Raw genomic sequence first — 25,106 nt, 5'->3', positions numbered from 1 at the left:
AATGTTATGCTAAGCAGTTTTAATGGGAGCTATGTTAAGTTAATGTTACCTATAGCTGTTAGGCTAGAACATGGCACATTAAAGTTAACATAAAACTGTTAATTTACCGCTGTTAACTTTTATGTTCTGTGTTCTTGTTTACATTTAATGCTAACAAATGATTTGAATTAATTTCGAAATCCTAATGAGCTAGCGAATGTGTAGAACATAAAGAGATTGAGCCCACATATGGGTCACATCGCATGTCAATACTCCGTACGTCCGTCCATGCGCCACATCAATCAGCGGGGAGCATTAAAGTGTCATTGTCGGGGGCGTCAATAGATCTAGAAACGTCAATGCCGCCCGTTTCGCATATTGATGAGTTTTTAGTGGCGTCGCTGTTTTTGTTTATATTCAAATGATTTTTCTAGCCCGCAGGCGAAAAGTTTTTTTTTTGTTATTTGCTTCTTACACAGAAATTCTAAATAATTTTTCAGCTTTTTTTTCTGATGGGTGGGTGGGTTTTGTGGGCTGGGTTGGGGGCATGAAGTGGGCATTAATTATGTAAATTTATCTTGAACACAAGTTTTTGCTGGCGGACTTGTCGTCTTGTGCGGTTGAAATGTGTTTGAAATAATGAAAGAAAAGAAAACGCGTATTTTTACTGCCTGTCTACACGAATTATTCATTATAGCTGATCATTTGGACGGCTGTGCAAGTAAATTATATTTGTGAGAGATCTTCTGAGATCTCTGTTGCAATGACACACAAAAGCCAATATTTATTTTCATTGAATTGCTTTCTGTGTGTGTGTGTGTGTGTTGTGGCTTTCAAGTGAAAGTGGCCACAGCGAGCCGCAACATATGTTGAACCCCAACGGATTCTTCTAATGGTTTCTTCTATCCGTGCAGAGACCATCTTTCCGCCAGTCTTCGGCCGTCGCTTGCAGGCGCAGGTTAGCAAGAAGGGCGAGCGATTGATTATGGAAGTGGAAGTAACTGGCCTGCCAGAGCCCACAGTCACCTGGCTAAAGGACGACAAGCCACTCAAGGATGCTGGCATCTCTGAGCACCGCCTGCTTGCCCAGGGCAACTCATACAAGCTGATCATCGAGAAAGGTAATGAGATGAACTCTCCTTGCAATTAGATCTTCTATCTAGCCCCTCTTCCCCCGTGCAGCACAAACAACGGACTCTGGCAAGTATATGGTCAGAGCCACGAATGCTGGCGGCGAGGCCAAGAGCATTGCGGACTGCGCCATCTTGGAACCGTCGCCGGAACGCATGCAGGAGGTGGTCAAGACCATCGTCTACGAGGCGCCGGCCAGTGAATTCAAAACTGAAGTAAGTGTGCATGTGCTCAATATATAAACACGATACTGCATTATCCATCCGATATTGTACTTATCATGACTCTGACTGCAACTCTATCGATCTATCTATCTATCGACCTATCTATCTATCCTCCCATATATATAACTTTATCGAACTGTCAATCTATGCAATTCAATTCTTTACTATATACTATAATATTTCTTCGACTTGTTACGTTCTTGACATGATTTATATATATATACATTTATTTATTTATAATAAACAAATCTTGTGAATCTCTTCTCTCATTGAATTCGACGTTGTTCGTTTCGCTTTGCTCATTACACTCATGTGGTTCTCATGCAACGACATATATACACACATATATAAATATATACATATGTATTTGAATTGAATCGCAACCAACAACCAGAACCAGAGCCACTTCAACAAAGAGCCCCAATCATATCAGACCAATCAAACCGATGCAACCACTGCCAACGATCTGCATGGCCTGTCCGAGTCGAAAGTTATCACTGAGCATCGTTGCACCACCGAGGCAACGATGCGTCTAGAGCACAAATCGACATATAATGACCTGCCCGAGTTGAGTCTGCGACCAAAGACACCAACCACCTCCACCACCACCACCACTGACACCACTACCAACAACACTGCCAGCATGGACCAGACCGATACACAGACCAGTTATAAGACTGGCGTCACACAAACCCCGCCACCCGTGCCACCCAAGCCCTGTCCGCCCGTTGTGGGCACGGCTTTTGGCCAGCCGGCGCAGGCGCAGGCGCAGCCACAACCACAACAACCACCGCAGATGCAGACGCAAATCAACACCAGATACGAGAGCAGCAGCAACGAGCACAAAACGTCTTCGTCCTTCGAGTACTTCAAGAAGATCGATGAGGAAACCGTTACACAGCGACCGAAGCCACAGGCCCAGCGACCCTTAGAGACGGTGGTACGTCAGCCTCAGGCGCAAACACTGGCCGAAGAGCTGAGAAGCTTGAATCTAATACCAGGAGCACCGCCAGAGTTCTGCTACACGCCCAAGAGCGAGAAGCAGCTGCCCAAACAGCCGCTCATCACCGAGAAAATCAAGATTTTGGAGGAGGTGCAGCCCAGGGAGCCACCACCGCAGGGTGGTGTGCCCGTCTTCCCGCCGCCTCTCAATCTGCAAAGTGTGCAGCACGAGACAACCCTCACCAAGGAGGTCAAGGTGGAGTACAAGCAGCCCATTGTGCGGCCCGCCGCGGTGCTGGCAACGCCGGCCCAGCAGAACACGCGTTCGCCATCGCCCAAGCCATCGGCAGAGGGCGTGGCCATGTCTAAGCTGTGGACACCTAGTGGCCCCACAAGCTACTCTAGCGATGTGGAGCAGAAGACGGAGCGCCAGATCAGCATCACTAAGCTGCCCACGCCCACGCCCACCAAGGAGCTGAACGCCCCCTTCCTGGTGCAGCAGGTCGCCAAGAACATCTCGCCACCGACCCCGGCCCCCGTCACTCGACTGGTCAACGTTGAGCTAGAGCCTGGAACTTCGCCGGAGATTTGCTTTGCGCCCAAGCAAGAGGAAGTGCGTCGTCACTCGCTGGTGGAGAGCATGGAGCAGAAACTGGAACAGAATCTCATCCAGGGTCCCAGCAAGGTGCTGCCCCACTCGGTACCCACGCTGACGCCCGTCACGCCACCCAAATCCAATGGCACCACCAGCTACCGCCCACCGCCCCCAGTCATGCCCAGCCGCCTGGGCGCCCACTACGAGAGTGACTACGAGAGCGATCGCTACAAGTACAGCGGCAGCGAGTCCGACGAGCCGGGCAACCGGGCGCGCCAGCAGCAGGCCACTATGGAGACGTCGTTCAAGTCGAGTGGCTATGCCGCCGACACGGAGGAGCACTCCAGCTACCGCAAGTCCGAGAGCAGTTTCTATGAGACCAAATCATCGACAGCAACGAACAAGCTGCAGCCTGAGCCACCGGCGCAGCTCTACTTTGCCCCACCGGCGGCACCACAGCAAACCAGCTACAGTCAGGAGGCGAAGGTTCGCATAGACCTCTCACTGCACTGCCTACGTGCAATATGTGTTGTTGTTGTTGTCGTTGTTGTTGTTGTCGTTCTTATGTGTAGCACTTGGAACTGGCTGCGTCCTGTTCCCTCGTACACAATCTCTTGTTGTTTGTCCTTGTCTAACCATGTTCATCTCTCGGCCTGCCTCTAACGCTCATCAGCCAAAGCATCTGCCATGCTAACACTGCGTTTCATCAGTTTATAAATACTATTGACAAACAGTTAAATGTGTATATTTTCGACAATTTTAATTATTTAATGCAACTCGATTCATTATTTTGCATTTGCCTGAATATCTAACCTTTTTCGTTGCTCCTTTGCTGCCCAAACTTTGATCCTTAGTAATCGCCTTTGTCTTTCGCAGAACTACAAGTACACCTCGTCGAGCATGACTAGCAATATGCAGCAGAGCAGCAGCAGCTCCACACACCGCGAGACCAAGTATTCCTCGAGTGCCACGCCCCTGATCACGCCCAGCCCAGTGCCGGCGCAGCGCAAGACGCCCGCAACGGAGTTCAGCGATTACAGCAGCGAGGTGGACGAGCGCTTCCGTTCGGTGTCGCGAGCCAATGAATCCGACTCGGACATCAAGGGCTATCGCGTCGTATTCCCACCCACGCCCACGCCGCGCACCAACATTGCCAACGGCCACAAGTCGCCGGTGGTTGTAGTGACGCCCTCACCCATGGAGTTTGAGCCAACTCCTCCGCAGCTGGGCAGCTTCACGCGTACCAAGTTCGAGCCAATCGGCAAGGAGATACGCCACGAGATCAGAACCGAGAGCAGCTCCAAGCAGTACTCGAGCAGTCAACAGAAGCAGCAACATCAGCAGCAGCCCCAGCAGCAACCGCAGCCTGTCTTCAAGCCCAAGCCGGTGGCAGCCAAATTCATAGCCGCCACGCAGCAGCAGCAGCAGCCGCTGCCCAGCTCGAGGCCGACCATGTACTACAATGCCGTTGCAGGGGCGCCAATGCACATGGCCAAGGTGGCCCACGAGACGAAGAATGTGATGCAGATGCACGAGTCCACGGAGAGCTCTCAGCGCGTTGTCAACATGCAGCAGACCAAGCGCGTCATCCACTTTGACAACCAACAACAGCAACAACAGCAGCAGCAGCAGCAGCCAGTTCTGGAGCCCTTCCCTTACAGCCCGGTGGGCAGTCGCACGCCGTCGCGTCAATCGCATCTGCCGCCGCCGGCCACGCCCACCAAGTTCATACCCGGCGAGTATCGGGAGAGCGACTACGAAAGCGAAGTGGAAGGCACACGCATTCAGCCGCTCTGGTCGCCCTACGGCGATGGCCAGACCAAGGGCTATCGACGCGTGGCGCCACCGCAGGCTGGGGCTCGCTCCTGCAGCCTGCCGCGCAGCTACGAGCGCGTGCTCTCGCCCATGGAGTTCGATCGTGGCCCCGAAATGCCAAGCAAGATATTCGTCGATGTGAATACGCTGCGCAAGGAGCAGCGCGGCGGCAGCACTGTGACCACGCAGCATCGTACGCAGTCGCTGAATCGCAACAGCACCATGAGACAGCAGTTCGGCAATCGGTTGCCAGATGGCTCCCAGGATCAGACAGATCTACAGCAACCACAGCAGCAGCAGCAGCGAGCGGGCACCTTGCCGCGGTATGGCTACAGCTCGCTGCAGCAGCAGGCGGAGGGTCAGGGCAAGCGCATGGGCTCCACGTTCCTACAGAAGTCGCATCAGTTCATCGAGGACGTCAGCCGGGACATGCAGAGCCAGCAGGTCGGCTCGAATGGCGGACTGCGTCCCGGCTTCAGGCGTGCGCCGAGCGAGGGCAGCAACCAGCCGCAGGCCTACAGAGATGAGTCGCGCGTCTCGCAGTACGGTGAGTACAGTGAAGCTTCTTTCGTAGACTCTAGATACTAAAACGACTGTAGAAATGGGCGAACCAAACCCAACAACAAGTAAAAGAAAGAAAAAAAAAACACATTGGTTCCACTCAAATTGGTATTGAAAGTTGAGATTGAATATTTTGAAATTTTTGATTTGGATTTTGATTTTGGAGTGCCTTTTCTCGCATCGACCACTAACCGCCCATGAAACCATTAATTTGTATATGCAATCTATAAGTTTTGTACACACCTTTCCCATTGTCAACAAAACACGTAACCAGGCACCAAATGCGTCGATCCCAATACCGGTTTAATCTATTTCAAATACGACTTCGGCTACGAGTTCGGCATACTCTTTCCCGGCGAGGGCCACAAGTTCGTGAGCAGCCAGTGGAACAGCAAAGGCGCTCCCAGCTCCATCAGCAATGGCCGCCACTCGCCGTATCCTCTGAAGATTGCCGCTGGCAATGAATTGATAATACCCGTGCGCCACGAACGCACCACCCAACCACCGGGCGCGATGCCGCACGGCTACAGCTCCGACGGCGAGGCGGCGGCGGCGCCACTGCGTCGCACCTATGGGCGTGTCCAGTCGCCGATGGCGCCGCGTTTCGCCCACAAGCGCTACAGCCTGCCCAGCTGCCACAGCCTCGACATTCATCTAGATCGCCTGCATGCGCAGGCGCCGCGCCTGCCGCCCGATCAGCTAGTGCGCACAGGTACAGCTGGCAGCAAGCCAAGAGCTAACCAGGCCAGGCTGTTGGCCTGGCTGGCTGGCTAACTAGCTATCGATGTTGTCAACTAGTCTAGGACAAATTGTCATTGTTGTTGTTGCTAGCACAAATTGGTGGCGTTCAGCAGCAGCAGGAGTAGCAGGAGCAGCACTTGCAGTGTGATGAATATAAGGAATATACAGTAGGTTACCCATTCGAAGTGTGTGGAAGCAGATATATGTAGCAGTTAGAAGAAATCGATTTCAATAAGAATCCGTTTAATTGTATATAGAATAAATACATCTCGTTTAATGTTGTCAGTGATTAGACGAGATAATTGAGCTACCAAAAATATTCCATAGCAAACGCTACATGAAAGTTAAGATCATTTAACAATTTGACAAAGTCTTTAAGCAATATTTATAGACTAACGTATACCTCATATAGGTAAAAGATATTTTCATTAGTAGATATCTTCCACATTTTATTTGATTCAGTTGATGCTCTGCTATCTAAGTCATTAATATAGAATACCGTATCGATATGCAGATACAAAATATCAGTATGATTAGATATTGAATGCTGATTCGATCTACAATCCTTCAAACACATATAGACATTGCAGGATATCCTTATTTCACATCACACTATAGGGCAGACAGATAAATCAAAAACTTGCTGCTGATCGCCGCCGAATGCTTTGCTTAGTCCTCAGCAGCTGCCACGTGGCGTATACTTAATTTAAGTGCCTTCTTAGCTAACCCCATCGAATTGCATGCTAAACCAAGTTTTGCTCGTTTTATTTTGTTGCTGCATGTTTTAATTTCTGTTTGTGTCTTGTGCTTAAAGTGAAAATAATTTAACAAAAATTTAAAAGAAAACAAAAATCGCAGAAATAGCGAACAACAAAAAATAGAAAATGCTCGCAAATGTAAATATTGTTGTTATTGTTGTGTTGTGTTGTGTTTTGCCTTGCTGTGTTTTGTGTGTGTTAATCCCACTAATGGATGCTGCTATAAGCGAATTTCTGCAATTTCTAATGGCTGTTCAACCTCATTAGTGCCGGAACTGCCCAATACGGAGCCCGTCAATGCCCATTTGAATCGCGATGAACAGGCACAAAGGCCGCCATTATTCATAACGGTAAGCGAAGTCATTAACCCGACCGGCGGGTTCTGGTCCTCTGAGCCGCCTAAGCTGTGCTGAGCTGGGACCCAGTCGCAACTAAACTAAAATCCGGCAATTCCGTTTGCAGCCCCTGAAAGATATAGCAGTGGGCGTGGGCGGCACGGCACGTTTCGAGTGCATTGTGCAGGCGCATCCGCAGCCGCAGGTCAACTGGACGCACAACGGCGGCCATTTGGAGCAGGGCAGCCGGCATATCATTGAGTACCGGAACGGTGTGTGCCGCCTAACACTGCCGCAGGCCTATCCGGGTAAGTTGCCAGCCATTTGCAATTCGACTGTCGGCCGAGCTCATTAATCGCTGAACCTCTCCTATCTACCTGCTGTCGCCTCCGCCTCCGCCTCCGCCTCCACCACGACAACTTTTTTGATTCATTGCAGACGACAACGGGAGCTACGTTTGCAGTGCCAGCAATGCGTTGGGTGCGGCCAGCACCAGCGGAACTCTGAACGTTTCGAGCACAAATCGCGGATTTAGATACTAAGATAAACATTTAAATGAGAGATTTACTACTATATACATATATATTTATTTATGATTTGTTCATGCCAAAGTTTTACATTTTATTGTGTGTGCGTGTCCCTAATTTTGTTACTTGATTTCGAGTCCTGCGATCGAATGGATCCCAATTTATAGCCCCCCCAGTGCAGTCATGCCGAGGGCGCATAGTATTACTTGTGTTTTTGTCGAAAATTCAAATAAATCAATTGAAAACGAAATCGCAATTTAGTTTTATTTTAAGTCTGTCGAGTCATGCTTTACTCTTGCTTTTCGAACACGCGCCAAAAGCGATCTGCGTTGGCGCCCTCTATGGGGAAATGTGGGCAGCCAGTTCGAAAAAGCTGTGCGGCATGCTCGAAAGCTTTCGAAATGGAATCAGGCACTAGATGGCGCTAGCCGATCAGTGATCTGCAATTCGGGAAGATTATTTTTGATTTATGTGCACCAGATGGATAAATAATACGAATTTTTCGCTTACAGGAAATCATTTTTCAAAATTTATGTTTATATAATTGGGGCTCAAGGTCTGCAAAACAAAGTGTGCGCCATTAATATTTAAGTGCAAATGCCAAGACTAAGTTAATCATATATGAAATTAAAAATATGCATACTATGTATGTATATATATTATTTTATATATATATTATTTTCATTCATGCATAATGAAATGCCTTTTCTGTTGCTTCAACTTGTCAAATGCTGAGAGAGTCTGATGAAAATTAGGTCAACTAATTTATATGCCAGATGTTTTGCGTTTCATTAGAAGATTCAAGTGTTTTTTAAACACAATTTTTCATATAATAATATTTCAAAATCTAAATCAGAATTGCCTAAAACAAACAAACCTGTGTGGGTGTCTGGCTGACTGACTAACTGACTGACCGACAAGCGTTTCTTGTTGTTGCTGTTGGCCTGCTGTTCATAAACGATTTATTTGAATTTCGTACAATGTTTATTTATCTATTTTTCTTCAAATTTTCAAAGTACTCAGCCGTCGCTCTGCAATGCGAACGCTTGCCAAGAATACGAAATGAAACAAACCGCGCAATATGCGAGAAATTTGCACAAAGACAGCCCCAGACATATTAAAGACTCGGGCCAACAGGCCCATGGGGCTGGGCTGGGCTGGCTGGCTGTCAAGGTGCTGCCACACAGCAGCATCAGCAGCATCAGCAACAAACTATTTAGTCCAAAACTAACGTCCTTGACACTGACCAAACAATACCTGATCATCAGAATCAGAATGGGGCTCTATTTATAGCCAGCTGATTCGAAAAACATTTTGGATGACACACTTTGCTCAGATGCGTGGGCATCTAAGTGCCTGCCAAACTGTCAATTCTCATGTACTTGGCCCACCTAAGCACCAACAGCACCAACAGCAACAACAACAACAACAACAATCACTTGGATGCTAGTCAAGAAAAACTGATTCACTTATCTATTGCTTGTTTGGTGTATCTCTCGATAAATTATTTATAATTGCACGATAATTTCCCTAAATTGAATTTGCAAGTAAGAGAAACGAAAGATTTTGGCTGCTGGCTGAAGATTTTCTTTTGTAAATGATTCATAAAATTGGTCGTTTCCTGCGCAACGAGCTGACAACATATTGAATTTATATATTTGTATATCTGTATAATGGCAGCATAAATCGCAAAACGCTTCAGATTTTTTGTGGCCTTGTGCAGCATTATATTTTATTTATTTATTTATTTTTTATTTCTCTTTTTTGGCACACGCGCCAAAAGAATTCACATGCTGTTCGATATACAAACAGATTATGTTTGGCCAGGCGATACTGAAAATATTTTCTCTTACTCTCTATGCAAATGCCTCGCCTGTTTTCTATTTTACTATAATATATGATTTACGTCCTGGCACAGGAAAACTTTTCATCGCTTCGATTGCCACGCGTATGGGTTTTTGTGTTTCTTTCGTTATTCTTTTTTTTCCGATTTGTCCACAAAAAATCCGTACGCAAATCCGTTCGTAGATCGAAAGAAAATACGAATATTTGGGTGATGAATATGCCACAGCTATACAAACACTCGTTTGTTGGTTTTGTTTCTCTGATTTTTCTAAATTAATTAGGCAATTTCTAAAAATATCAAAATGAACTCAACGCCAGTCACAGAACAATTTTTGTTCTGCTTCTTCTTATTTTGCTACTTAAAATTTTTCAACATTTTGCCATCATCCACTTCCATAGCAAATTCATCTCATCATTTTTAACATTCAACGTAAAAGAAATGTTACCTAAAAAGATTAAGATCGATGGGGTTTTAAACAAAATTATTTAAAATGATAAATAGTATGCATGGTTCCAAAAGCTTAAAATTTTACTTAAAAAAACAATTTTAATTGTAGAGTTTTTGTTTTCAGCAAGTTTCAGTTAGGATAATCTTTAAATGTTGCTGATAAAGTAGTCATGCTGAAGTTATAATTTTATCCATAGTCTTCGAGCTAAAATTACCTTGAGAGAGAGTCACCTATTGAATTCCCCTACAAATCGAGTCATTCATTTTATGTAAGACTTTATGCATACGTTTTTTGGATCATTCAAGCACTGTGATCTGTACTTTTATACTGACTGCTTGCCGATCGAGTCAAGTGATCTACTTACTCAACAATCATATATACATATGTTTCCCAGAGTTCACTGTTCCATATATGTCATATCTAAGGTCTCTTGGGAAATGTCGATTTCATGAACTGCGCCTCAACGAAGATTGCATTTCAATAGCAAAGCAGAAAAAACTTAATACTAAATGGAAATCTACTTTACATATACAGCCAAGAGGCTGACGGCGCGTTGGGCACTTGTCCTGAATAAATAATAAAATATTTCCGCATGAGTGTGTGTCAACGTGGCGTGGTATAGAGACGACATAAATATACGTTTATACATTTGGCTAATGAGCATCAGCCTCAAGCCAAAATATAGATATTATACACATATAGTTGGATGGATAAAAGCCAAGAGCATTTGATATTATAAACAGTTGGGCGCATCGTAAAATTGTTTTCCTACATGCTCCGCCCACGAGAAGTGTAATAAAAGCAGACGCCCCGAAAAATGTTAGAAAATCTACGCAAATCCAAATGCCAGATACTCTCAGCACTTCAATTTCCTTAGCACATTAAGCATTTAGCGAGCAAGTTTAGCAAATTTAATGTGTATATATTTTAATTAGGCAAACAGCGACGGCAGACAGCAGAGACAGAGATGCCTCAATATCAAGTCCCAGGCGTGCAACAAATTGAATTACATAAGCCCCTGTTGACAGACTGTCCGATTTACATACGGCAAGAGATAAATGTACTCTGCGGCTCGGTGGCACGCGTTGACCCTGCCAGCTCTCGGTATCCAACTGCCAGCAGGCAAAATGTTGGCAGCACATTTATTTATACGCACGCTGTAAATTAGCAAACGCAGAGAAATCAAATCAAAACAAATGAAAAAATGAATCAACAACAATCGCAAATGCAGCAAACATTCGCACAGTTGCTGTGAATTTCATTTCAATTTGATGAGAAACGAGGCCAAGTTTTTAGCCGCAGCAACATTTCGCGCACGCATTTTGGCATTCAACTCGTAAATATGCCGCTAATTGCTGAAGGAATAAAAATAAAGACAGGCGGCGATCCGATATTTCAGCCCTGAGGTTGTTTCTTCTGTGTTTTATGTGTATGTGTGTTTAGGCAGCGCCTAATTGAATTGAGAATCAAAAGAGCATGCAGTACATGCAGGCCATAAAAAGCATTTGGGCAAAAACATTTCCGCATATCTAATTTGTGGTCGCTCCGCTAATTGCAGATCAGGGCACCCAAACGGAGAGTCTGCTCATAACCGAGGATGAGGAACAACTCCAACAGCAGCAGCAGCAGCAGCAGCAGCAGCAGCAGTCAGCGAGTCAGCAGGAAGCCAATAAAACGCCACTACGCAAATCCGCGTCGTTCTCATCCTCGACCACGGCCTCAACCCAATCGCCGGGCAGCTCGTCGCTGGGCTCGGCCACATCGACCATGTCGTTGCGCTCCACAACGCCGCAGCGCGTCAGCTCGACGCGTGCACTGCGCAGCGATACCATCAACACGTTCCAGAAATGGGAAACAACAATTGAGTCCATCAGCTATGTGAGCACTAAAACTGTTTCCATCTCTGACTTTAGCCAGGAGCCGCAGCTGCAGACAAATGGCCAGCAGGTGCAAGCAGGTAAATCCAGCTAAATCAACTCACTAACTGGGCTAAGATCGGTTTAATGGCTTTTTGCACTCGCTTCTTTGTTTTCTAAACTCAAACTCGTAACTCATAAACTCAATGAAAACAATTTTCACCAAACGATCTGGAAAATCGCTAGCTACAAATTTGGGGCTGGGCTCACATACACACACACACACAAACACATTAGCCACAATAAATATATGTATCTGTGTGCATATTTCGAATATCTTTTGAGGCACCGCATGTAAAATCACTAAATATAGATTACAACCACACGCACCGCATCGCAGCACATTGCAACTTTCATTTGCTCAACGCGAGAGACAGAGACGGCACGAGAGAGGGGGGAAAGAGAGAGAGAGAGAGTGAACTACGCCCAACTCTAACTATGCCCTGTCTCTCTCTCTCTCTTTCTCTCTCTCGCTGGTTCCCTCGCTCGCTCACTCTATATCTTAATTGTATAAACAATTGATATGAAAAACGAACGCATTTGGACATTTTATACCTAAATTGCCGCTTGGCATGCAGCTTGCTTGAGGCACAGCTCGTTGCAGCAAGCAACAGCAACAACACTAGCAACAACAACAACAACATTTCATTTCGTTTCGGTTTTCTGGGTTTGCTGAATGAGTGCGGCGGTCGCAGTAATTTGATGCTTAATACTTATGCTGACTGGCAAACCGAATTAAAACGCGTCGCAGCATCTGTGTGGCAATAAGATACAAAAGTATCTACAAAGAGCATGTGGCGCTTTGCTTGGGGTCGCTCATTCGCCCATTTGCATTATGCATTCATTTCATTTTCTTGTCCCTCCTTTGGGTCTGCATGCGCCATACATACGACATTTCAGCATGTGTTTTGTGTGTATGTCTTATTAAACTGAACTTAATTGATATGCGACTATTCTTCTTCTTGTTTGCAGTAAATTGAATGCAGTGTTGGTCCTACTCCAATGAGCTGGGCACCGCCTCTCCCCAACACCTTACCCAACACAAACCAACTAACTAAGAGAAACTAAACAACCAGAGCAACGTTAAACTAAGCAATTGCCTTAATTATCTACTTATTATTACTAAAAGTAAAATCAACAACAACAACAACAACAAAATGCTATTAATAATACTAATTAAAGTGAAAGATTTATCTGAAGATTTGCAGTTGTCTTCTTTTGTGTGCCAAGCAACATTCTACTGCCATGACATAATTGGGCGAATATTATTTTTTGCAACTCTTGATAAGATAATATCTGACTGCCTGCCTGAGTGACTGACTGACTGACTGGCTTCCTAGCTGCCTAGCTGCCTAGCTGATAGGCTGCTGCTAATCTACAGCTACAGCTGACAAGAGCCAGCGAACTACGTGATACGTTTTGTAGCGCATCACTGCAATCTGCTGTACTGTTGCTGCTCATCTTGCAGAACCGGCTAACTGATTGTTATTTTCTAGACACTTAGGCAGTGGACATGCTGCGTGCGCTTACTTATCTGCCGATGTTCTTAAGACAAACTTACATGGCTATAAAGATACATATATGTAATGAGACATGCATACACCGATGCATAGATTTATAGATACACACATAGATTTATATAAAGATACACAGATACATAGATACATAGATATATAGATATATAGATATATAGATATATAGATACATAGACATATAGATATATAGATATATAGATGTATAGATATATAGATATATAGATATATAGATATATAGATATATAGATATATAGATATATAGATATATAGATATATAGATATATAGATACATAGATACATAGATACATAGATGCATAGATACATTTATACATTTATATATAGACAGATACATAAGTAGGTATGCTTTCTTATCTCAGCAATAATAGCTTGAAATTGGCTGCTGACGTCTTTAAGACAAAGATAGATAGCTGTATAGCTACAGATACATTTGTATCTCTGCAATGACAGCTGTCAGCTACGGCTAGCCGCGCGTTAAAATTTAATTACTATTACTATTTGCTGTTCTCTTAAAGCGTAACTTGTGATTTCATAACTGTGTCCGAGCGCCACATTAACAATTAATCTGTGCAGTAGCTGAAATTATGTACTTACATTCATTGCATTGCCAACCGGGCTGCCTTATAGAGCCCCACTCAATGCGCATCCCATATAAGGTCAATGCGAACTCAAACGCATTCGAATTGCAATTTGTAAAAACTGCAAACTTTTTTTTTTTTTTTTTTTTGTTTTTGCTTTTTTCTACGTTTTTAGCCAAAAGAAATAGAAAGTTTATTGCCAAAGGCGACATTTCTGTATTTTTCATTTCAAAATAAAGAAGGAATGAAAAAAAAAATAAACATCTTGGTCGCTATGATTAAGACACGAAATGAATAATCAAGTTTATATGTAGAAAGGCAGGCATCCAAATCGTATGTATATTTATTTTTAAAATTAGAAAAAAAAACGAAATAAATTGTGTGGAAAATTTGAAAAGAAGGTGCAAGAAAAATATTTTGAAAAAATCTAATATAAATATATAATGTATGTAAATTGCAGAAGGAATGTGAAATATCGAAACCAATTCGAATTTATATATTTGAACTATAATTGAATTAGTTTTTTGTGCGGCTACTGGAGTTAGATAGATGGAAGATAGTTCAGAGTGCACTTTATCATCCACTTTTGCAGTATCTAGAATTTCTCTAGATTTCTTTTCTATTCTGCAGCAAAAAACAAAAAAACAAAAAAAATGTTGAAAAATACGTGTCAAAAATAAATCGTGATATATTTTTAGCCAACTTACTCAAAAGCCGAACACTTGCCGAATCCCAACGATCTGAGATGAATGAGAGAATCGCCACGATTCTCTGCTAGTCAAATTGCTGTGAGCTTTTGTCAGCCTTTTCTCTGCCAGAGCAGCAGGCGAAACCGGGGACACAGCACTTTAACTTGGCAGATGAGACATGGCTAGAATTGAGATCGATGAGACTGAAAGTCGAAGTTGTGAGCAGCTACGGTTCACCTGTTCTTCGGCAGATGGAAATTAATTGAACAGCTTACAATCTTTCTAATGTCACTTCTGACACTGAGTCCAACTAGCAGAGCCTGTTTTGAAGATTAACAAATTCTTAGCCGCTGACCCGTTTTCCAGCTAGTGAGGCAAAGCCAAAGACAAACGGCCTGCTCATAGGCCCACATGCCGACTGTGTAGCGCATCTGTGCTCTCTCAGCATTTTCCACAACAACAATTGGTCGTGGAAAGTGCAAAAATATCTCGTGTAGAGCGAGAGCCGTCGCACACGAAGCTCGTTTGGCTCTCGCTTGGTTCGTGTGCCTTGTGCAGCAGCTATTTGATCGCATTCTCAACGATATTTTGTCATTCTTCGCTCGCACCTCACAAACGATCGACGTCTTGGTTTCAGTCTCGGGGATTATGACTTGAAACAGTTTGAAAATAGATATTATTTAAAGAAAATATATATATATATATAATAGATATATACGGTACATATATCTATATATATATTCAGCCATAGAGTTCGCATAGAGTTTTTTACGAAATAGTCACAGCATCTACATATAGAACGTCGCAAGGATAACGCAATAAAGTAAGGATTACCGATCTCTACTAGCATTTCAATTGTGTAAAATCAGTGGAAAATATGAAGAAAATAATGTTCATGAAATCTTTTGGTTTCGTAACCACTTTGAAAATTCCGAAAGAATTTTTCAGTGCGCTAAATATCTAAAAATAATATCCGAACGGTGCTTCGGTCGCGTTCGACGGGTGATTCGGCACACCGCTCGGCACCAGATCGTGGGGTCCGCACCCAATTCAACGAATGGACTGTGAATTCGTGCATACACACAAACCAAGATGTGCATATAGATATGAATATGCGATCCGCTACAAAGATATCTTAAATATATATGCACGCATATATATGTCAGATATCAAAAAATATATATACATACATATATTTATATCTATTTTATAATATATACTTGAGTGCATTATCCTAGCTCATCCTGCCCAGGATTACAGGCAAAGAGAGCTGCGATAATGCACGAACTAGTGAAAACCAATACCGAATATACTGTGTAATCATGAAAATCAAAACTGTGCAGAGTTTTTCGCATTGGAAAAACCAGGAAAAAAAGAAAGAGAAATGTTAAAAATAGCCCCTGAAAAATAAGTAGATACCACCGACAGCCGACACAGTGTGTATAGGAGACGACGTCTCTCTCTGTATGCGCTGCATGAGTGTGTTTGTGTGTCGCAGTGAAATGTTCAAGTGGCTAAAAATAGTCCGAAATGCCTCAGTGGAGGCTGAGAATATGAATAAGAAGAAGGATGGATGGTGTTGGTGATGATAATGATGAAGAAATCTTTTTTAATGTGTATATGTATATAGATTCGTATTTATAACGAAATCTATATGCAGCTCGATATAAAATATACAAATAAAAAATCAAGATAAAAAACAAACATATATACATAAATATATATATGTATCTGTGCGTGTGAGAAAACTCAGAAAGAAATTTGAAAAACAAAATTTATCAAATAAAATTTTCATGTTTGCCAAATATCTATTTTGGTGTGATAAATGTTTGAAGTGTTAAATTTTAATTCGAATTTTCTTTTACCATTCTGCTTTGTATTCAATTTCAGCAATAAAGAAGCGAAAGTATCAGTAAAGAAATATATTTCAATATATATATATATATAAAGTGAAGAAGCAAATCAAAGAGAAAAGTGATCTAGAGGTGTTTTTATTTTAGTGCAGTTGACAACTGCATCGATTTGGTTGTCATTTTCAATGATATATAGTGATATATAACGACCTAAAATGCAACGACAAAATCCGAACCCATACCAGCAGCAACAGCTGCAGGAGCAGCACCAACAACAGCAGGTGCAGCAGCAATACTCCACCCAGGAGTACTCGCACTCCACTCAAGAGCAGCACCAGCAAAGGATTAGCCGCACTGAACAACATGTTCAGAGGAGTCAAATCACCACTCAGCAACAACGAGGTCAGTCCGTCTGCCTGTCTGCGCCCGTTGGCCCAGCTCTGCCCTGCCATGCCCTGCCATGCCACGCCACGCCCGAATTGTCTCGTTTACGGATTTCGACAAGCTGTATTGGCCAGTGGGATTCACACCGTGGATTTAGAATCCCCACTGTTCCATTCTCTTGTTACCGAATTTCCATACGATACAGACAATCGCCTTTTCTGCTCATGCCAATTTCATTGTAACCTTCACTAAATGCATGCCATGTTAGTTCCATGATAGATTTACGTGTTGATACTGAGGGAACTCTATTTACAATCGCTCGCATCTGTATTATTTTATGTTTCTCGCATTGCTCTAACATGATTTTAATGCATGAATTGCATAGATTGCAGGAGAGAAGAAAATATTAAATTTTATCATCTTGGTATTTAGCAAACATATATATTTATATATACTTAGCTCACTAAAATATGCAACGGAAAGATTTACTGATCGATAAAGTATAAAAAGTAGGCAGAATAATTTTGAAAGGCATAGTAATCATAAGCAATATCGATTTTAATTTAATTTTAATTTTAATGTGAAAAAAGCAAACAAAAAAGCTTTTCATAAGAAACAACAAAAATATACCTCTGGATATTTCTTTCCAAATAATTCTCATGAAAAATAGATTTTGTTTATGTCTGAAATATGATAAATAGCAGGCACTTTGTGAGCTGTAAACAGTCCCTTCATATTTGAAAAAATATATATAAGTACAGTGGGTACACAGTTTCTAAAAATGTAATAGATATTGCTTGCTTCTAATAATGTTTACTGATATTGATTTCTTCAAATGGTGTTAGTTGAAAAGAAAGCAACCCAGAGATATCGCTCTGGGACTGTTAAATGTGCAAAATATTATAGACAAATTCATAATATGCATTTTATATACAAATAAGTGTAAAGAAAACTGTCTGCATCTAATAGCATATAGCTCACATATAAATCGTTAATTAATTTTTGAACATTCTGATCTGATCATTCATATTCAAAGCAAAATCTGATTCATCCCAAAATATAAAATTAAAACATTAATTGACTAAGAAATGCTAAATTCATTGGTAATATTCCATGTATTACTCATCATGTCAAAGATATAAATATATAAAATACGACTGCAAACGTACGAATTATTCATATTCATCTAATATTTCAATACTTATATCTTAATTGATGATCAGCCAAAAATTTGATCTATTTATAAATATTTCCATTCATCTGCCAAAATGTTGTATTGACATACTTATGTAGAGGAAATTATATTCATAATAGAATAACAGTATAAGAGCTCTTATACAGCTCGTCTTGTTTACATTTGACAATGCTGCATTTCGTATGAGATGAAGTGAATAAGCTATATGGCACTTAAGCACTCTTATACTGGCAGCCGAAGATAGCCGAAGTCAATTTGCCGAACTAACTGAGAGTGCGCACAAAACAAAGAGAGAGAGAGAGAGAGAGAGAGAGACTGAGAGATTAGTGATAGATAGTACGAGAGAAAATTTCGAGAGCACATTAACAGCTGATCTATTTTGTTTACATTCACCTGTTTGAATTGGAGAGACAAACTAAGGTACATATAATTGACACACTTTCGTGCAGCCGAGAGATATACCTATGTATATAAGTTAATATATCCGCATATATATAGTCATATATGTATATATAGACTTTTTATGCGTGCCAACTTCTAAATATAAGTTATCAAAGCTAGAAATATATATCCTCGACAATAAGTTTTCAAGTTCTTGTTTACATTTCTCTGGTAGAGATGATAAAGAACATTTCACGTAACAATAATTTATACTAATATTGAATGATATATTTAATTTTTTTAATAATAATTTTTTTTTTTTTTAATTTTGATGAAGTCTTAACAAAAATAAAATCACATAATTTATATTAATAATTTTTTTAAGTTTTATTAATATACCTTCATTAAAGCTCGCATCACTGCTTTTCCCTATTTGTACTTAGCCATACTCATACCATTATTAATATTACAGTACAACAACATCAAGGCGGTTTCGGAGGCACCTATGTACCGCCATCGTTGACACACGTTTATGCCCAAGGTGACATCTCACCGCCTGTATTCGAGCAAATCTTTAAGAACGCTCGCTTCGCTCAGGGTGGCAACGCCCTGTTCGAAGGCAGGCTCCGTGGCAACCCGAAGCCATTCGTTACATGGACCCGAAAAGGCGCACCACTTCTCGAGTCGCAAAAGTTCCGGATGAGCTACAACGAGGCCACGGGTGATGTGTCCCTGCTGATCAACCAGATCGGACCCGGCGACGAAGGCGAGTACACGTGTACGGCTCGTAATCAGTACGGCGAGGCCATCTGCAGTGTCTACATTCAACCGGAAGGCGCCCCAATGCCTGCACTGCAGCCCATCCAGAATCTGGAGAAGAACATCTACTCCAATGGTTATTCGTATACGTCCATTGAGGAGGAATTCCGTGTGGACACGTTTGAGTATAGACTTTTGCGCGAAGTCTCCTTCAGGGAGGCCATAACGCGCCGCTCCGGCTATGAGCAGGACACTCAGCTGTCCCATGAGCTCGACCGTTCTCTTGGCCCTGCGCACGCACCACAATTATCGCAGAAGCCCAGAAACTCCAAGCTCATCGAGGGCTCCGATGCTGTGTTCACAGCCCGCGTTGGCTCCAATCCGAAACCACGTCTCACCTGGTTCCACAACGGACAGCGTTTGGTAGCCTCGCAAAAGTATGAGATCTCTTATTCGAGTGGCGTTGCCACCCTGCGCGTGAAGAACGCCAACGCCAAGGATGGCGGCCACTACACCCTCTTGGCTGAGAATTTGCAGGGCTGCGTCGTCTCGTCCGCTGTGCTGGCCGTCGAGCCGGCCGCCGAGACTGCCTACGAGCCCAAGCCCGTGGATTCGATGGCCGAGCAGCTGGAAGTCGGCAAGGCTTTGCCGCCCACTTTTGTGAAGGCCTTCAGCGAACGCGAAGTCACCGAGGGACGCATGACGCGTTTCGATTGCCGTGTCACCGGCAATCCCTATCCCGAGGTATTCTGGTTTATCAACGGCCGTCAAGTGCGCGACGATGCTTCGCACAAGATTCTGGTCAACGAGTCCGGCAGCCATTCGCTGATGATCACGAACGTGAGCCGCCTAGATGGCGGCTCCGTTCAATGCTTGGCCCGCAACAAGGCTGGTGAGGTGGCCATCGAGGCGCCGCTGCATGTGCTGGAGAAGGAGCAGGTTGTCGCACCACAATTTGTGCAGCGCTTCAGCACGATGACAGTGCGCGAGGGTGAGCCCATCACCATGAGCGCCAATGCCATTGGCACGCCAGTGCCGCGCATTACTTGGCAAAAGGATGGAGTACAAATCTCATCAACTGCCGAACGTTTTGTGGGCATCGATGGCGGCGCCACCTGCCTGGAGATACCGCAAGTTAAGGCAACTGATGCTGGCTGGTATCAGTGTACCGCACAAAATATCGCCGGTTCCACAGCGAACCGCGCAAGACTCTATGTCGAAGTTCCCAGAGAGCAACCAAGTCAAGAACAAAGGCGTCTTAATCTACCAAGACCAACGAAAGTTATCGAGCCTGAGTAAGATCTCTTAAATTGTTAAACATATGGAATTTTTGCATTGAACTGCTTCATTCTGTTTCTAGGCCAATCCCTGGGCCAGAGATTATTTATTTGCGCCATGTGGAACGCGCCAAACCCCATCTGCGTCCCGGCGAGGAGGATCGCGTCTATCCTCCGCCACAGTTCATCATACCACTGCAGAATGTGCAGCAGACTGAAGGTGGTCGAGTCCACATGGAGGCGCGCATCGAACCCGTCGGCGATCCCAGCATGGTCGTCGAGTGGTATCTCAATGGTCGTCCCCTGGCAGCCAGTAAGTAACTCAAGTTCGAATCCCGTTTACTTTGTGTCTCATCTCTGGCTCTCTTGCTTTCACAGGTGCACGCGCCACATCTGTCTTCAAGTTTGGCTTCATTGCTCTGGACCTACTGAGCATTATGGGCCACGATGCTGGAGAATATATGTGCCGCGTCAGCAATGCCAGCGGCGTGGCTGAGTCGCGCGCCATTTTGTCGGTGGTGCAACGACCATCCATTGAGCAATCGTCGCAGAATCCGAACAGCTTGCAGTACATCAATCAGCTGGAGGACTACTCTCGCTATCAGCGCCAGGAGAGCTCAGAGGAGTTGATGAATCAAGCTCCACAATTTATACGTCCCCTGCGCGATCTGGGTGAGTTCGAGGAGGGCAAGAATGTGCACTTCGAGGCACAGGTGACCCCCGTGAATGATCCCAGCATGCGTGTGGAGTGGTATAAGGATGGCTTGCCAATCACCGCCAGCTCGCGCATCACGGCTATATTCAACTTCGGCTATGTCTCCCTAAACATATTGCACCTACGCGCCGAAGATGCGGGCAGCTACACCGTCCGCGCCGTGAATCGCATTGGCGAGGCCATCAGCCAGTCCACCATTCGTGTGCACTCGCGCTCCCAGGTCACCGCCGATCTGGGCATACCCGAGCAGCAGCGTTACATTGAGAAGGTGGAGGAATTGGAGGACTATCGCAAGTCTCAGCAGCGCCGCCACGTTCAGGAGGCACCTGAGGCCATTGCGCCACCCCAATTCAAGACACCCATCCAGAACCAACTGGATCTGCGAGAGCACGCGCATGCGCACTTCGAGGCACGCCTCGAACCCATTGGCGACTCGACCATGCGCGTGGAGTGGCTCAAGGATGGTCAACCCCTTGAGGCCAGCTCGCGCATAACTACTTACCACAACTTTGGCTACGTCGCGCTGACCATCAAGCAGATAACCATCTATGATGCCGGCACCTACACCTGCCGCGCCTACAATGCCATGGGCCAGGATACAACCACGGCCCAGTTGACGGTCATATCGAAGAACGAGATCGTCTCGGACACGCAGCATCCGGGTGGCCTGCAGAAGATTCAGCATCTGGAGGACTCGTCGCGTTATGGTCGCCGCGAGGAGGAAGAAACCTCCATCACCCAGGCACCACGCTTCCTGGGCCCCCTCAAGGGCACCACCAAGATCTTGGAGGGTCAACGCGCCCACTTTGAGGCGCGTGTCGAGCCACAGAGCGATCTGGGTCTGCGCATCGAATGGTACCACAATGGACGTGCTATCACCGCCGCCAACCGCATCCAGACCTACTACGACTTCGGCTACGTTGCCCTGGACATTTCTCAGGTGCGCGCCGAAGATGCCGGCGTCTACACTGTGGTGGCTAGAAACAAGCTAGGTGAAGCTCAGTTGCAAGCAACGATGGTAGTGGAAAGTAAGTAGAAGGAATTCGAATTAAATTGCTCATCATTCAACCCAAACATTTGCATTACAGCTCGTTCCAACATCGACACATCTAGCATGCATCGCGGCCTCTATGAAAAAACGCAGAATCTGGAGAACAAGCAATTCGTCGAGCCCCAATACGATATTGAGGAGATCTCCAAGTCAAAGCCCGTCTTTGTGCAGCCGCTGACCGATCCCAAGCCCATTCACGACGGCAAGAATATTCATCTGGAGTGCCGTCTCGAGCCCATGGGCGATCCCACAATGCGCGTCGAATGGTTCCATAACGGGCGCCCCGTAACCGTTGGCTCACGTTTCCGCACCTACTACGACTTCGGATTTGTCGCCCTGGACATCATCAAGGCCACGGCAGCCGACTCTGGCGAGTATACCGTGCGCGCCACCAACCACCTGGGCACCGCTCACACCTCTTCATGTGTGCGTGTGATTGATCGCAGCGATGTGGTGACCGAGACCCAGAACGAGCAGTCGCTGGAGCAGATTCAGCTGCTTGAGGACTCGCGTCGTCGCCACCACCAGGAAGAGGATATTACCATCATGCAGGCGCCTCAATTCACACGCGCACTGCATAACATCGAAACCGTTGAGGGCACCAACGTGCATCTGGAGTGCCGCCTGCAGCCAGTGGGTGATCCCAGTATGCGCATCGAGTGGTTCGTCAACGGCATGCCGGTAAAGACGGGCCATCGCTTCCGTCCTGCCTACGAGTTTGACTATGTGGCGCTGGACTTGCTTGGCTGCTATGCCATTGACTCGGGCGTCTACACGTGCCAAGCCCGTAACCAACTGGGCGAGGCCGTCACCTCCTGCTCCGTGCGCATTATTGCCAAGAAGGATTTGATTCTGGAGACTCAGAACGAGTCTGGCCTGCAAAAGATTCAATACCTGGAGGACTCCTCACGCTATCGTCGTCATGAGGACGTAGATGAGGTGGTCAATATTCGCCCCCGCTTCCTGACCCATCCGAAGAGCCTGACCAATACACGCGAAGGCGGTCACGCCCACTTTGAGTGCAAAATTGAGCCCGTCACCGATCCCAATCTGAAGGTGGAGTGGTTCAAGAACGGCCGTCCCATTACCGTGGGCCATCGTTTCCGACCCATTCATGATTTCGGGTACGTGGCCTTAGATATTGTTGGCCTGATTGCTGAGGACTCCGGTATTTACACCTGCCGCGCCGTCAATTTGATTGGCTCCGATGAGACTCAGGTGGAGCTGCAATGCCGCAGCGGCGAGCAAATCGTCACAGTGACCCAGAACGAAGCTGGTCTCGAGCAGATTCACTATCTGGAGGATCGCTCGCGCTACAGCCGCCGCGAGGAAGTCGACGAGACCACCAAGCAGGCGCCAGTGTTTACAACCTCCCTGAAGAACATTGAAATCAAGGAGAATCAGCGTGCTCACTTTGAGTGCCGCTTGATTCCCGTCTCCGATCCTTCGATGCGTGTGGAGTGGTACCACAATAACATGCCTCTGAAATCGGGCTCGCGTTTCACTGAGACCAACAACTTTGGCTTCGTGGCCCTCGATATTATGTCCACACTGCCCGAAGATGCCGGCACCTACACCTGCCGTGCTTTCAATGCTGTGGGCGAGGCCATAACATCTGCTGTTGCCGTGGTGCACACCAAGAAGTCCATCTATCTGGAGTCTCAGCACGAGACTGCATTGCCGCGACTGCAGCACCTGGAGGATGGCTCCAAGCGCCAGCGCGTCAGCGTACAGGATGAGTTCGTTTCGCAGGCTCCGGTCTTTACCATGCCTGTGCGCGATGTACGTGTGGCCGAGAACCAGGCGGTGCACTTTGAGGCCCGCCTTATTCCCGTGGGCGATCCCAAACTCACTGTGGAATGGCTGCGCAACGGTCAGCCCATTGAGGCGTCCAATCGTACCACCACCATGCACGATTTCGGCTACGTGGCTCTGAACATGAAGTACGTGAATCCCGAGGACTCTGGCACCTACACCTGCCGTGCGGTCAACGAGCTGGGTCAGGCTGTGACGTCTGCGTCGCTGATTGTGCAGTCGAAGACTGCCATTCAGATGGAGACACAGCACGAAGCTGCCATGCACAAGATCCATCAGCTGGAGGATCACAGCAAGTACCAGCGCCGTGAGGAGGAGGAATACACCGTTACGACGGCGCCAATGTTTGTCACCAAGCTGATCGGACCCAACAATCTGGTTGAGGGCCAGAGTGCCCACTACGAGTGCCGCATCGAGCCCTACCCAGATCCGAACCTGAAGGTCGAATGGTTCCACAACGGCAAGCCCTTGAGCACCGGCCATCGCTTCCGCACCACCTATGACTTTGGCTTTGCAGCACTCGACATCCTCACCGTCTATGCGGAGGACAGCGGAGAATACACTTGCCGTGTGACTAACAATCTGGGCGAGGCCGTCAGCTCGATTGCACTCAACGTCACCACCCGTTCGTCGATTATTCATGAAACGCAGCATGAGGAGGCTCTGCACAAGATCCAGCATCTGGAGGATACCTCTCGCTTCCAGCGCAAGCCTGAAGAGGATCAGTTCCACGCTGAGCGCCCACAGTTTGGACGCCCACTGCGCAATGCCAAGGTCAATGAGGGCACACCCGTGCATCTGGAGGCAACACTGATCCCAGTTAATGACCCCACCATGAGGGTCGAGTGGTACTGCAACGGCAGACCCATCCAAACGGGTCACCGTTTCAAGACCACCTACGATTTCGGCTTTGTCGCCTTGGACATATTGTACGCCCACGCCGAGGATACCGGCACCTACATGTGCAAGGCCAAGAATGCTGTTGGGGAAGCTGTCACGACTTGTGCTGTAAACGTAACAGGTAAGCTCATAGCTGAT

General features: G+C 45.6%; 1 protein-coding gene across 7 annotated transcripts in view; it reads left to right on the top strand.

The window, feature by feature from the left end:
• Nucleotides 1-25,106, top strand: part of LOC6582117 (titin) — a 128,460-nt gene that overhangs the window by 33,053 nt on the left and 70,301 nt on the right. For 2 of the 7 annotated variants that reach the window (XM_044009934.1, XM_044009933.1), the window contains exons 18-26: nt 894-1,100; nt 1,162-1,325; nt 1,729-3,357; nt 3,748-5,233; nt 11,461-11,859; nt 18,924-20,505; nt 20,571-20,800; nt 20,866-22,230; nt 22,291-25,089. In XM_044009934.1, coding sequence (XP_043865869.1) covers nt 894-1,100; nt 1,162-1,325; nt 1,729-3,357; nt 3,748-5,233; nt 11,461-11,859; nt 18,924-20,505; nt 20,571-20,800; nt 20,866-22,230; nt 22,291-25,089 — 9,861 coding nt within the window. Of the gene's footprint in view, nt 1-893; nt 1,101-1,161; nt 1,326-1,728; nt 3,358-3,747; nt 5,234-5,521; nt 5,960-7,013; nt 7,097-7,208; nt 7,390-7,519; nt 7,859-11,460; nt 11,860-15,242; nt 15,462-16,528; nt 16,894-18,923; nt 20,506-20,570; nt 20,801-20,865; nt 22,231-22,290; nt 25,090-25,106 lie in introns of those variants that run through there. The other 5 variants (XM_032731473.2, XM_032731474.2, XM_032731475.2 and 2 more) reach the window with 4 other exon arrangements.

The sequence above is a fragment of the Drosophila mojavensis genome, unplaced genomic scaffold (assembly GCF_018153725.1).
Source record: "Drosophila mojavensis isolate 15081-1352.22 unplaced genomic scaffold, ASM1815372v1 contig_74, whole genome shotgun sequence".
NCBI classification, from domain to species: Eukaryota; Metazoa; Arthropoda; class Insecta; order Diptera; family Drosophilidae; genus Drosophila; species Drosophila mojavensis.
Note: the sequence above shows the minus strand (reverse complement) of the source record. Positions and strands in the feature narration are given on the sequence as shown.